General features: G+C 42.9%; 1 protein-coding gene across 13 annotated transcripts in view; it reads left to right on the top strand.

The window, feature by feature from the left end:
* Positions 1–12,815, top strand: part of capn3a (calpain 3a, (p94)) — a 164,704-nt gene that overhangs the window by 114,138 nt on the left and 37,751 nt on the right. For 9 of the 13 annotated variants that reach the window (XR_005946270.1, XR_005946269.1, XM_041214322.1 and 6 more), the window contains 4 exons: positions 3,702–3,738; positions 5,052–5,057; positions 10,661–10,750; positions 12,039–12,116. Coding sequence is in view for 11 of the 13 variants with exons in the window: in XM_041214322.1 (XP_041070256.1) it covers positions 3,702–3,738; positions 5,052–5,057; positions 10,661–10,750; positions 12,039–12,116 (211 nt within the window). In the remaining 2 variants the exon portion in view is untranslated. The remainder of the gene's footprint in view (positions 1–3,701; positions 3,739–5,051; positions 5,058–10,660; positions 10,751–12,038; positions 12,117–12,815) is intronic. The other 4 variants (XM_041214320.1, XM_041214323.1, XM_041214326.1 and 1 more) reach the window with 2 other exon arrangements.

The following is a 12,815-nucleotide window of genomic DNA, read 5'->3' as shown; positions in this document are numbered from 1 at the left end:
CGCAGCAGTGTCCTGAAGATTATTCTTTAACTCCTGGAGACTCCTGGGCAACCCTGGAGTTTTGGCAACCCTACCCCTCAGGAAAACTACAGCCTCCTCTTGAGTAAAATTTGAGACCTGAAGATTCTATTCCAGGTCTCCTTGTTTGGTACTGATAATACCTCTTATGTAATTTATATCGTAACTGGATTTTTTTAACTGTATTCTGAAATTTTGAGTTAGCCAGTTTCACAAATACATGGTCAGACTCAAAGCCTTGTCAAAGCCACCTTGTCAAAACAGGGAACATTCTCAAATCTTTCACATGTGAATCATGGTGTCCCCAGGGATCTGTGCTGTTGCTACAGCCTTTCACTATATTTATAAATGACTTTGATGAAGGAATATAGCTGCATATCTAAAGTTGCTGACAACATCAAGTTGAATGGCACAGTAAGTAGTGTAAATTGGAGCAGAAGGTTGCAATGAGACATTCATAGGTTAAGTGAGCAAGCAAAACTGTGATAGATGGAGTTCAATGTAGGGAAATGTCAGGTCATTCACTTTGGACCTAAGAAAGATTGATTAGAGTATTTTCGGAAAGGCGGTAAGCTGTAGTTGAGCATTGGATTTCAGGGTCCAGGTACAGAATCACTCAAAGCTAGTGGCCGAATACTAAAATGTAATTAAAATGGATAATGGAATGTTGTCCTTTATTTCAAGAGGATGGGAATAAAAAGTTATGCTACAGCTGTACAGAGTTCTACTTAGATCCCTTATGAAGTACTGTGTTCAGTTTTGAGCATCTCACTTTAGGAAGAATAAATTGGCCTTGGAAGGGGTGCAGCTTAGATCAACCAGAATGATAATTTAGTTAAAGGGGTTAAGTTAGGATGGCAGGTTTTGCAGACTAAGCTTGTACTCCCTCGAATATGGAAGATTAAGAGATTATCTAATTGAGGTATTTAAGATGGTTAAAGGATTTGTTAGGGTATATTTCCTCCTTACTCAAAGGAGTTACAAAAAAAGCTCAAAAGAGTTATATTTCCTCCTTTGGAGGTGGTGCTCAGAACAACCCTAGGCTGTTCAGAGATGATGTCAGGAAACACTTTATTTAAAGTGCAGTGGAAATTGGGAACTCTCTTCCCCAAAAAGATGTTGAGACTTGAGAGTCAATTGAAAATTTCGAAATTAAGATTGATAGATTTTAGTTAGGATGGGGTAGGTATTAAAGATCAGCGTTGATCTGATTGATGTGGACAACAGATTGACGGGCTGAATAGCCTATAACCTGTTCCTATGTTCAGCATCAGTTCTTCCTGTGATTGCCCTGAAGCCACTTGTTTAACTAGGATTGCCATCAGATATTTCAATCTAAACTGGGATTTGGGCCTTCTTGTTTAAACTGGTATTGTCTTAATACTTTATTTATATTTGTTAAAGGCAAATTGTGTTTAACCAACTTGATTGAGCTTTTTGATAACATAATAGGGTTGATGAGGGTAATGAGGTTGATGTGGTCTGCAAGGACTTCCAAAAGGTTTTTGATGAAGTGCCACATCATGGGCTTTCCAATAAAGTTTAAGCCCATGGAATAAGAGGGACAGTGGCATTACAGATATGAAGTTGGCTGAGTGACAGGAAACAGAATGGTGATGAATACTTATTTCTCAGGCTGGAGTCCGGTAGGATTCCCAGGGATCAGTACTAGGGCTACTGCTTTTCTGGACATGTATTAATGACTTAGACTTGGGTATACAGAGCACAGTTCCAAAATTTACAGATGACACCAAACTTGGAAATATTGTGAGCTGTGATGAGGATGGTGGTATACTTCAGGAAGACAAAGACAGATTGGTGGAATGGGCAGACATATGGAGGATGAAATTTAATGCAAAGGAGTGTGAAGTGATCCATTTTGGTGGGAAGAGCAAGAGAGGCATTATAAAGCAAAGGGTACAATTCAAAAGGGAGTCCGAGAATAGAGAGGGTATGTATGCACAAATCATTGAAGTTGGTAGGGCTGGTTAAAAAAATTTGGGTATGATTCCAGGGATAAGGGAATTTAGCCACAAGGTTGTGTTGGAGAAGTTTGGTTATTATCCTTAGAGAAGAGAAGGTTGAGAGAAGATTTAATAGAGGTTTCCAAAATCAGGAGGCGTCTAAACAGGGTAGATAGAGAAACTCTTCCCATTGGTGGAAAGGTTGAGAATGACAGGACATAGATTTAAGGTGATTGGAAAAAGAACCAAAAGCGATATGAGGGAAAACTTTTTTACACAGTGAGTGGTTAGGATCTGGAATACACTGCCTGAAAGGTTCGTGGAGAGAGATTCAATCATGGCTTTCAAAAAGGAATTTGGTTAAGCACCTGAAGAGAAAGAAAAATGCAGGGCTACAAAGAAAAGGTGGGAGACTGGGATAAATTGTTCTGAGAGAGTTGGCATAGAATCATTGGACCAAATGGCCTCCTGTACTGTAACCATTCTATGATTCTAGCTGTGAGATTGTAGATAAGACTGGCTAGGACTTGTATATCATCCATCCCTTGTTGTCCTTCAGAAATTGATGGATCTTGTCCAATGAATAATGATTGGCTTGCTAGACCACTTCTGCGAATGTCAAGAGTCCGACAAATAGTGTGGGTTTGGAGTCACATAAAGACAAGACTGGGTATGGGTGCTAGGTTCCTTTTCTGGAAGGATATTAATGAACTAGCTGTATCTTTATGATAATCCAGCATCTTTCATTATCAGTTATTCTGGCATTACCTCACACTACCAGATTTATTAAATTTAATTCCACAACTTGTCACAGCGGAATTTGAACCCATGACCTCTAGCATTCTGGTCCAGTGCCATAACCATTCCCAGTTAAACCAGGATTGTAAGCAGGTATTCCTGTTTATACATCTTCACTGAGCTCTCCTCATATTTGCAAACTGCTGAAACTATGGCTGAAATTTTCAATTCTGAGTCCAGAACCTGGCCGCCAGTTCAATTCTGGGTCCCAACCTCACAGCATTTTCCAGACACTTTCCCAATTAATGGCAGGGAGCGGCCTCACTGTCCAACAAAGGCTCCCAAGGCTAGAGTGCCAATGAGTAGCCTTCCAGCACTGACAAATAGGCAACCCCCACTGGCCATTGTGGGGGGTGCTGATTCTTGATGGAGAAAGAGAGGAAGTCTTAACATGAAAGCATCCTCTGAAGAAAAGGTCAGTTTTGTTTTTAATCTAAAATGGCCACAGCTGCCCTACCATGATCGTGGGGGGAATATCCAGTCATAGGATGGCCGGTGGCCACAGTAGTGGCCCACCAGTCATTATGGGTTGAGAGGGGCAGTCCCTCCCCACCCCTCATTTCCTGTCCTGAGCCATCAGGTTGGCCTGGACTACGCCACCCACATTACTGACAGTAAATTCCCGTTGGCGCAGGAATGGGGCCTTAATAGACCCTGAAGTTATCAACGATTGGCCTCAATTGACTGCCCACCATGGTCACGAAAGTGGCTTGGAGTTGGGATCATGGCGGTGAGCCGATGGCGCAAAATTACACACCCACCCACCTCTGATCCAGACCCCGCTTTAATTTAAAAATCCCAGCCAATCTCACCAGACCTTCTTGTGATATCCTAAAGTTAACTACAATATACAACTAGAGGAATTTAGACGAAAAGATTTCATTTCCTAAAATAAATGTATGTATGATTTATTTATTTCAGGGAAACTGAGAACCAGATCATAGATGACAACCCCGAGGTTTGTACCGTCTTTAATTTTGTTCATCTTTTTGGTTTTGTACACATTTATTATAATTTTTTATATGTTCTGGTTTTCCAAGAGCCCTCCCAGTGCAGCCTCTATTCACGACAACCTCGGTGACTGCTCATATCTGATAAATTCAACAACCTTTTAATTTTGGAGTAATAGCCAGGAACTGCTTGGGGGCTTTTCTTGCTCCTCTATTTACAAGCAGAAATGTGGTTTCTACCAAACCTTTTCCAAAGTGATGGTGGTGAAGTTGAACAGGAGAATCTTGAGGGAATTTCCATATATGTTGGCTTGTTTACTTGCCAAATGTGATACATGCCTGAATAGCAACACTCCTTCGTGCCTTTTTCATACTAAATAGGACCTGAGTGGCATAGCAGATTAAAACTGTCCTTTCATGCCTGGGACCTAGGTTAGACTGCAGCCCAAACTGATGGCATCAAAATTCCCTCTGTTTCCTGGCTGTGAGGATCCTTTGTAACTTGTATTTGAGCACCAGCAACCCAGCATAGGCCTCTGGAACATAGTTTGACATGAGTTACAAATCCCCACTCAGCAAAACCACAGGACATCAGATGCAGAAAATGTAAATACTGCACAGTAGACCTGGTGAGTGAGGAACACTGCTAGGGCAGAGTTGAGCCATTCTAACAATGTTCTAGCTGATCTGGGAGTTTGATGTTGACGTTGGATGCTAAAAACAGGAAGAGCTCCATTCTCCAGAACTAACTTGATGGCAGGTAGTGAATAAATCTCCCTGTTTATAGAATGGAGGGAGTGAGCAGTTAAATTGGAGTAGTTTCATGTCCCACTCCATTTCCACCAATTTCTGACTTAATGCCACTGTCTTTGTGGCAGATGTGGTGCCCACTGGTTTCAAGCAGGAACTTCATGCATGAATGCTAATCTGGGTCCTGTGAACTCAATAGCACAATAGTGGTATTTTGACCCCCTCCTGAGGCAGTTAAATTTTTCCAACACAAGTAAAACGCTTTCCTTAGTGGGGCCAAGAAAAGCAGTTTCAAGTGGGCAGCTGACTAGCAGCCTGTAAATGAAATCAGGGATTTAAAATATCTCTGACTTGACATTTTGCACAACCCTGCCACCCTATGCCTGAAACTTATTTCAGCTTAAAATGCACCCCAAAATTCAAAAGTATTCAGACTGCTCAGGATTTGTGTCTTGGCTGAAAGTGTTAATATAACTACCTCATCCTCTTCTTGATGTTATTTTTATTTCTTCCATGTTCCGAGTGAATAATCTTTCTTTCCCCTCTGCCCAATTGTCTTTTGTCGGCTCAGCTGCAGGTATGTGACCTCTGCTATTGAATGCTTAGAATGCTTTATTAGTTTATGGTGCCTGAAAGAGCTTGGATGATTGTGGTTCACTCAGAGGGTAATGCTATCAGTTGATGATGAGTGGGCACAGAAGAATATGTGACGAGGGTGCCCCTTCAGAAGTGGGAAAGATACCTTTGACTCATGAGCACCTACAGGACACATTCAGGAATGTGGGTCTTCCTCCACACTGTTGCTTGGAACAAATGTGCCATTAGCATTGTAATATGCTCGGGATTGAAGTGTGGAGTGCAGCAAGACTGCCTTCATGTGTGTGATTTTACCTTATAGCCATAGAAAGCATTTCTGAGCTTTGTGATCGGGTGTTTAATCACAGCTGGCCCGTCTGTTGAGAATAAAATAAATGCTTAGCAGAGCCAATCAACATGTGATAAGGCTACAGTAATTAGACATTTCCCATCCCTGAAAACTGAGTGGGGGGATGGGGGTCAATCTTGAATCTGCAATAGTTTTAAACAGGTGATACTGAGCCAATAACTCTCATATCTGAAATTAGTGGTAAAAAAATGGAGAGTGATGTAAAACAGGGCTATTAGCTTGCTGTATCTTCTTTTACACTGTTATGGAGTCAAGTTCTATGTGTCCAATACTCAGCTTGATGGACTGTGCTTATGTGTCAGGCAAACTGTGCGTCCATCAACCAGAGCAACCCAAACTGGGTTGATTGTACTTGTCTCTCAACACACTGGGATAAATCTTGACTTTGTGCAATAGTGTAAAATTGGTGATTGTGATGGAAATAAAAAGTCAGGAGAAATGTAAAATTGCCTGCCAACTCTCTATCACTCATTTTGGAATATCAGAGAGTCAAGATTTACCACACATCTAATATGACGACTAACTCACGGTTAGTAGTTTGTGCCTGTTCCGAAAATGGATTGCGTATCTCACACCCAATCTGCATGTTTTAGTGTGCATGTCTTCTGTCCTACTTGGTGGTTCAGATGAACTAATCCTGGAGTTCATGGGACTTTTGTCAGTCCAGTGTTTAGAAGAAAGGCTTATTTTCCAGGTTCTAAATTATCTATGGACACTCCACATGAAGGGTCATACTGACTGAAGTATTGGGCAGAATTGTCCCAGATTTGCGGAAAGTGTGGTAGCAGGCAGGAAAAAAGTTGTTTTACCCACTGGCCACAATGACAGGTTTTCGCACCATATCATCCCATTGCCACCTCATTAATTATGCAGCCACAGGAAACATGCTGTTTTCCTGGTGGGCAGCCTCCGATTTGCCCGCCACACTGTTATCTCACAGCTTTCTTGTGCAGGGCACCACATTTAAACTGCAGCCATGTGCACACTTCTCAACGCTTGCAGCCCTGGACTGCTCAGGTGAAGACGTGGCCTCAAAAGCCAAGAAGAGTGCAGCACCCCAATTCAGTGACGCATCCCTGGGATGCCTTCTGGACGCTGTGGAGGCCTATTGCGGTGTCCTGTACCCCTGCTCTGGCTGCAGGAGGCCCATCAGTCTCACCAGTCCGGCTTGGGAGGTGGTGGCAGAGGTGACCGGTGCCAATGCTGCACAAGTTAGCCATTCAGTGCAGAAAAAGATGAATGATCTCATCCCTGCTGCCAGGATAAGGCAAGTATCATCACTCTCAACTTACACACTTACAAGGCCATCATACATTCACTGGCATCTTACTCACTGCCAGCTCAAGGGGCATCACTCACAAGCACGCTCACATCTCCATCTGGCCTCATCTCCTCTGGAGATTGCCTCCTCAGCCCTCACCACCTGGAGGCCACTTACACAGATCAACATATGCCCCCACACAGACCCTGCGATGCCTCCCCCTTCCCCTGCAGCCTCTTCTCTTGCCTGAGGCCACTTCTCCCCTATCCCCAGGCAAGCCCAAGCCCTGCCTTATGATTGGCCTGGTAGGTAGAGACCTGCCCGTGAGCCCCCCTTAAAGTGATGTGGTGCTGCCTGCAAAGCCTGGTGCAGATAACCATGAGTGCTGCCCAAAGCAAGATAGGCAAACGAATCTTGAAGTCTCAAGCAAAGTGCAGCTCGCCAGGTGCACGTCGCTTATGTACGGTTGTGAAACATGTCGTCAGGCAATCGTGCTGAAGTGCCCGGATAATCCAGCATGAGTGGATGATTCCAGTGAGCAGGGATTGTAATTAGATGCAAATGTATTAAAATGATGTTCCTGATGTGCGGTGGCAGGAAATGTGGTCCGCCATTGATGGGTGGGGCAGACGATCGTAAACTGGTTTCATGTCGGCATGAAACCAATTTTTGACCTTCTTGCCATATTGTCGCCGCCTCCCCACTCCCCGCCCACCATGATGCCTGACGCCAACAGGGCCGGAAAATTCCGGCCATTGATTCTTGTACCACTCATTCCCAGCTATCAGTTTACAGTCCCTTTAAAAACTTTTACATACAAATTGGGGTAGAAGTTTGGAACTCTCTTCCGTAAACAGCAGTTGATGCCATGTCAACTGTTAATTTTAAATTTGAGATTGATGGATTTTTATTAACCAAAGATATTAGAGAGCATGGGGAAAAGGCAGGTATGTGGAATTAGGTCACAGATTAATCATTATCTCATTGAATAGCAGAACAGGCTAAATGGTCTACTCGTGTTCCTATGGCCCCTTGCTCCCCTACAGGCTTCCTCAACCTAATTATAAACTCACATGCCCTTCTCATTCCCAGTACAAGTGTCCTCTTTCCCTATCGCCCATCCACCAGGCCTTCATCCCCACTTTTTCAGCCTCTCGGCACCACTCTCCCTGACTATAAACCCAAAGACCCCTGTCTTCAACTAGCCTACAGACCCCCAAATCCAAAACCCAAAATGTGGGATACTTTTTCCCTGCCTGTCAAAATGCTAACAGATGTTCTTCCCCAAATACCATTTCATGGACTATCCAAATAGTGCATCGTGGATCTCATTTCTGCTCAAACACCAGTTGGAAGCTCAGTACCAATTTACTGTCTCTTCACCTCCCAGAAGCACCTCAGCCTTGACATTGGCTGGCATGGCTAATCTTTGACTTGTCATTTCCCAACAAACATTTCCAGTACTACCAACTAAGTGGTGCACAGTTCCACATTGCTAGGATGTGGAGTCGTAGATGGTTGCTAACAAGCTGTGTTTCTTGTCAGATCTTGGACAGGTATTGTCTGCAGATAATTCAATCAAACAGATCTTTATGGCCTTTACAGCATATGTATCATACTTTGCATTTATTTATGACAATCAGACAATTTAAATCCTTTTCCCTCCCAGTGATAAAGCTCAAATCACAAACTTATAATTCAGAATCAAATCAGGAGAGAGTGGGGGAAAATGTGCCAAGTGTTAGTTTCAGCCTGGTTTGAAACTAGTTTTGGACAGGTTTCATTCCAGGTTTGGATTGTTATTCTTTAATGCTCCAGTTGGTTGTTGTTGGTCAGGACCACCTCTTAGGGTATAATTATGTATTTTTCTTTCTTGAAATTTTATGTCAAATATCTGGATTTTACAGATGTTTTCTTGAAGGATCATTTATTCTCCAGTTTATATGTTAAATCAAGATGCTTATTTTGTTCCCTTTGTAACACATCCCTTCCTCGTAACTGTCCCTTTATAATAGGCACCTACCTGATAATACCCTCTTTATTGTAGACATCTACCTGATAATTCCCTCCATTATAATAAGCCCTTCCTAATAATACCCTTTTTATAACAGGCCCTTTTCTTATAATACCCCCTTTATAAGAGACCCCTTCCTGCCCCTTCCTAATAATGCGTCTTTCATAACAGACCCCTTTAAGCAACACTCCATTATAATATCGCCCTCATTATAAAACTATATTATAATAATTTCCCTATTTATAACATTACTTTGACAATGGAATCATTCCTTATAACACAAGTTCCTGTTCCTATAGTATTCCTCACATACAGCAAGACATATCAAAATGCTTGACAAACTGGATGGAAATAATGGTTAACAAATAAGAGGCAGAGAATTGAAAACAGACTTAAGGATCCACAAGAGGTTGTTGAAAATGGGCGGGGAAGGTTAAAGGTGGAGGGACTGAGGGAAGGAATTCCAGTGTGTCTGTAAGACTGGCCACTGAAGGTGGAATGGAGGGAACTGGATAGGAAACTGCCATTGGAGGAATGAAAGTCATCACTGAGGTAGGGTGGTGTGAGGCAGGTCTCAAAATCAATTAGTTGGAGCACACAGAGCCAATGGAGCTTTCCAAGATCAAGGCTGATAGGAGACTGGGTCCGTTTGAGATTGAGGATGTGGTCTGAAACATTTTGGCCTAGCTTTGAGATCGAGTCACAAGGTAATACAAATACAAGCTAAGATTTTGGTATTGATGGAAATGGTGTAGAAATTGGAGGGAGGAGTATTTCTTGATAAGGGAGGGTAGCCCCATCTGGAATTAAAAACCTGCGGATTTAGCTTTAGGGGGTAGAGCAGAGATGTTGAGAGAGTTGGAACCAGAGGCAAGTGCCGTGTGAGAGCCAAAGGGGTGGCTTTAATTATACTGACACCAGGCTGAAGGAAATCTTGGCTTAACCAGGCTGGACCAGTGGTTCAAGAGTGAATGACAGTCTTGGGATCAATGTAGGAGGTGGAGGGGCAGAGCTAGGTGTTTTTGGCCTGCACATGGAATCTGATTCCCCCCACCTCCAGATAATATCAACAAGGGATAACATATCAGCGATGAATGGGAGGGGACCAAGGATGAAGACCTGGAGTAGTGTGGACATGACTATGAAAGCAGAGGAAAAACTATTGAGGAGTAGTTTTACAATTTCACACTGCTGCTAGGGAGCTAATATCAACATATTTCAATTAATGGCTGATTCCCTGCTCACAACTTGTGCAGGCTTGTGAATGCCTTTGCTTCATTACATGCACCTCCTTAAAAAACTTCATCTATAATACCTTCCTCCTCATGTAACAACTGCATCCCTACTTTTTTGTCAAGTGTCGGTCTCTCCAAAGCAGCTTTGTAATGGATCTAGGGCTCTTGATTCTGAGCAATGTGTGCACAGTTCTAGACATGCTATTGTAGTTGAATGTAGGGAAGTGGAAGGAGCGAAAAGCTCTACAAATACTTTTAAAGTGTCCAACCCTTCCCCCACCTCCAAAGAAAGCTGTGCCTGAATTGAAATGTTGTAATCTATAAATTAAATGAATAAATGTACCTTATTTTCACTTCATTTTTCCTGCCACTTCTCTTTCCATCTGTGCTTCTCTCTCTTTTCTGTGGTTCAGGTCCTGCTGTTATCAGATATCTTCCACTACCGTGCCAAAGTGAATTTAGACGGTGAGTGTGGGGACAATATTCGCCCCCCCCCCCCTCCCCAACCCAATGACGGTGAACTGTAGTGCAGCCTGGCTGAGACCAGCCAGCTGAACGCAGGTTGATCAAAGATGGAATTTCACTGCTCTGTATGCCTTATTTCATGAAGCCAACTGAATGGAACTTGAGTAACTGTACCTTCAAGGCACCTGTCAAACCCATACTGCATCTCCAGCACTCAATCTCTATTTCATCATTTCTAACCACTCCCTCTTTCCTCTAGCCAATCATCTTTGTTTCTGATAGAACTAAGGACACTGTAGACTCGGAGATGGAAAAGGAGAAAAAAGCAGAAGACCAGAAAAAGACCAAGGTTTTTCCATGTATTAGCATGGCTTGGACTGTGATAGCCTGAAATGAGTGAAATGTGCTCTGCACTGCTCTTTCCCATCCAGAAAGGACCTTAAATGGCAGACAGATGTTGACACTTAAAATCCTGATGCATCTGAATGGAAAAGGGTCAGAGTATGACAGAGTTCAAGAGTGCCAGGGTAATAGCATGTGTCTGAGCTTCCTGTGAGGATAGAAATCTGGCCTGACTGAATATAGTGATTTCCTAATACAACTGGAAGTGAACCACTGGAGGAAAACTAGAAGGTACCTGGGATATGGGAAGAAAGAAGGGCTAAAATAAATTAATCTCACCAACAGGTCCAGACTCCTAGAGAGAGACAGTCTCACCAATAGGACCAGACTCCTAGAGAGGGAGAGACAGTCTAACTATCAGTGCCCGACTCCTAGTGAGAGAGACAGTCACATTCAACAGCATATGCAGTTAAATTAAAACATTCCAGCGTCTTTTGCCAGAGTCTCTCTTTATAAAGTGTCCTGATTGTGAGGCCAGCTTGTCAAAGGGGATCTTTATGGAGATTTTCTCTATTTAGAAGTGATCCTGTGTCCTTCAATCCTTGCTTTTGGATTTACCAGAGTCAGATGTGAATAGAAACACCATATTCATTTTCTGCCGTGGCTAGGAGGCGAACTGCAATGAATAAATTAGGCCATTCAGGCAGTGCAGCTAGGACAGTCCTGTTTGTGCATCTTGGGAAATAAGCATTATACTTGTTTATACTTTAACTTTGAGGAAAGAAAACTGTCAGTGTGAGGACGAATAGTGATTTGAGGCTGAAAAGAATTATTTGAGCAGCTGAAGTAAACATGAGTTTTGGTTGGTTTGGAATGTTAACTGAATTAGCCTAACACTGCAAGGGATGTTTTACGTCAGATTATAAATGTGCTTCTGACTGCTTAATGCTGACGCTATACAAGAACTATTGGATAGAATTGTCAGTGGCCTTTTGTGGGGCTAAGAACCCTGTTGGTATGTTGACCATCAATATTTTCCAAAGCTGAACATCAGAAGTCTTTTAGAAGAACCAGCCATCAGAGGCCTGTTGACAGGCCACACTGCAGGCTTGCCACAAAAATAGAATCAATGCTTATGCTAGTTGCTGTCAAAGGTTGGTTTTGATGTGGCTTTAACTTTTTAGACTTACCTCAATTGGCTTTTGGCACAAATGTCTTTTCTGAGATACTAAGAGACCCATTCTTGACACATCAGCAACCATATAATCTTTGATTTAATTTCTTTCCATGGTCAGCCTTCATCAACAACAACCAGGGAGGAGAGTGAGGAGGACATGCAGTTCCGCCGTATATTTGAACAGATTGCAGGAGATGTAAGTGTTACTGATTCTTATTAACAATTCCTTCCCAGTGAAGTTGGGAGTTTGGAAATATTGGCCCAGACCTTCCAGCCTCCAGGTCGTCGGAGACCGGACCTATATGCATCGGGACCCTGTGGAAGTCTCAACGTGTTACCTCCATGGGAATTGCTCAGGAAGTCTGAACTTTCGATGGGCAATGCCCCTGCTCCCCAGGACCCTACAATAAAAGCTTCCGACTGAACTGGAGTCTGAGACTTCAGACAGTTCTAATATACTCACCTTCTGACGTAGTTACCAGGAAATGTTAGATAGAAGAATCTTAGTCTAACTCCTGTGTAACTGCACAACTGACCCACTCCAATCACTCATACTGACTTTGCCCCCCCCCCCAACTACCTCCCCTGAACCCGATTCTCCCCCAACTTGACCTGACTTGACTAGTCCCAGACAAAAGAGGAGGGGGTATCGCAATATTGATCAAGGAGTCAATCATAGCAGTAAGGAGGGATGACATCTTAGAAGGCTCCTCAAATGAAGCCATATGGGTAGAACTGAAAATCAAAAAAGGAGCAATCACATTACTGGGAGTGTACTATAAGCCCCCAAACAGTCAGAGAAAAATAGAAGAGCAGATATGTAGGCAAATTTCAGAGAAGTGTAAAAATAATACGGCAGTAATAGGAGGGGATTTCAACTTCCCCAACATTAACT

Source organism: Carcharodon carcharias, chromosome 20 (assembly GCF_017639515.1).
Source record: "Carcharodon carcharias isolate sCarCar2 chromosome 20, sCarCar2.pri, whole genome shotgun sequence".
NCBI classification, from domain to species: domain Eukaryota; kingdom Metazoa; phylum Chordata; class Chondrichthyes; order Lamniformes; family Lamnidae; genus Carcharodon; species Carcharodon carcharias.
The sequence above is the reverse complement of the archived record's forward strand: the minus strand, read 5'-3'. Positions and strand labels throughout refer to the sequence as shown.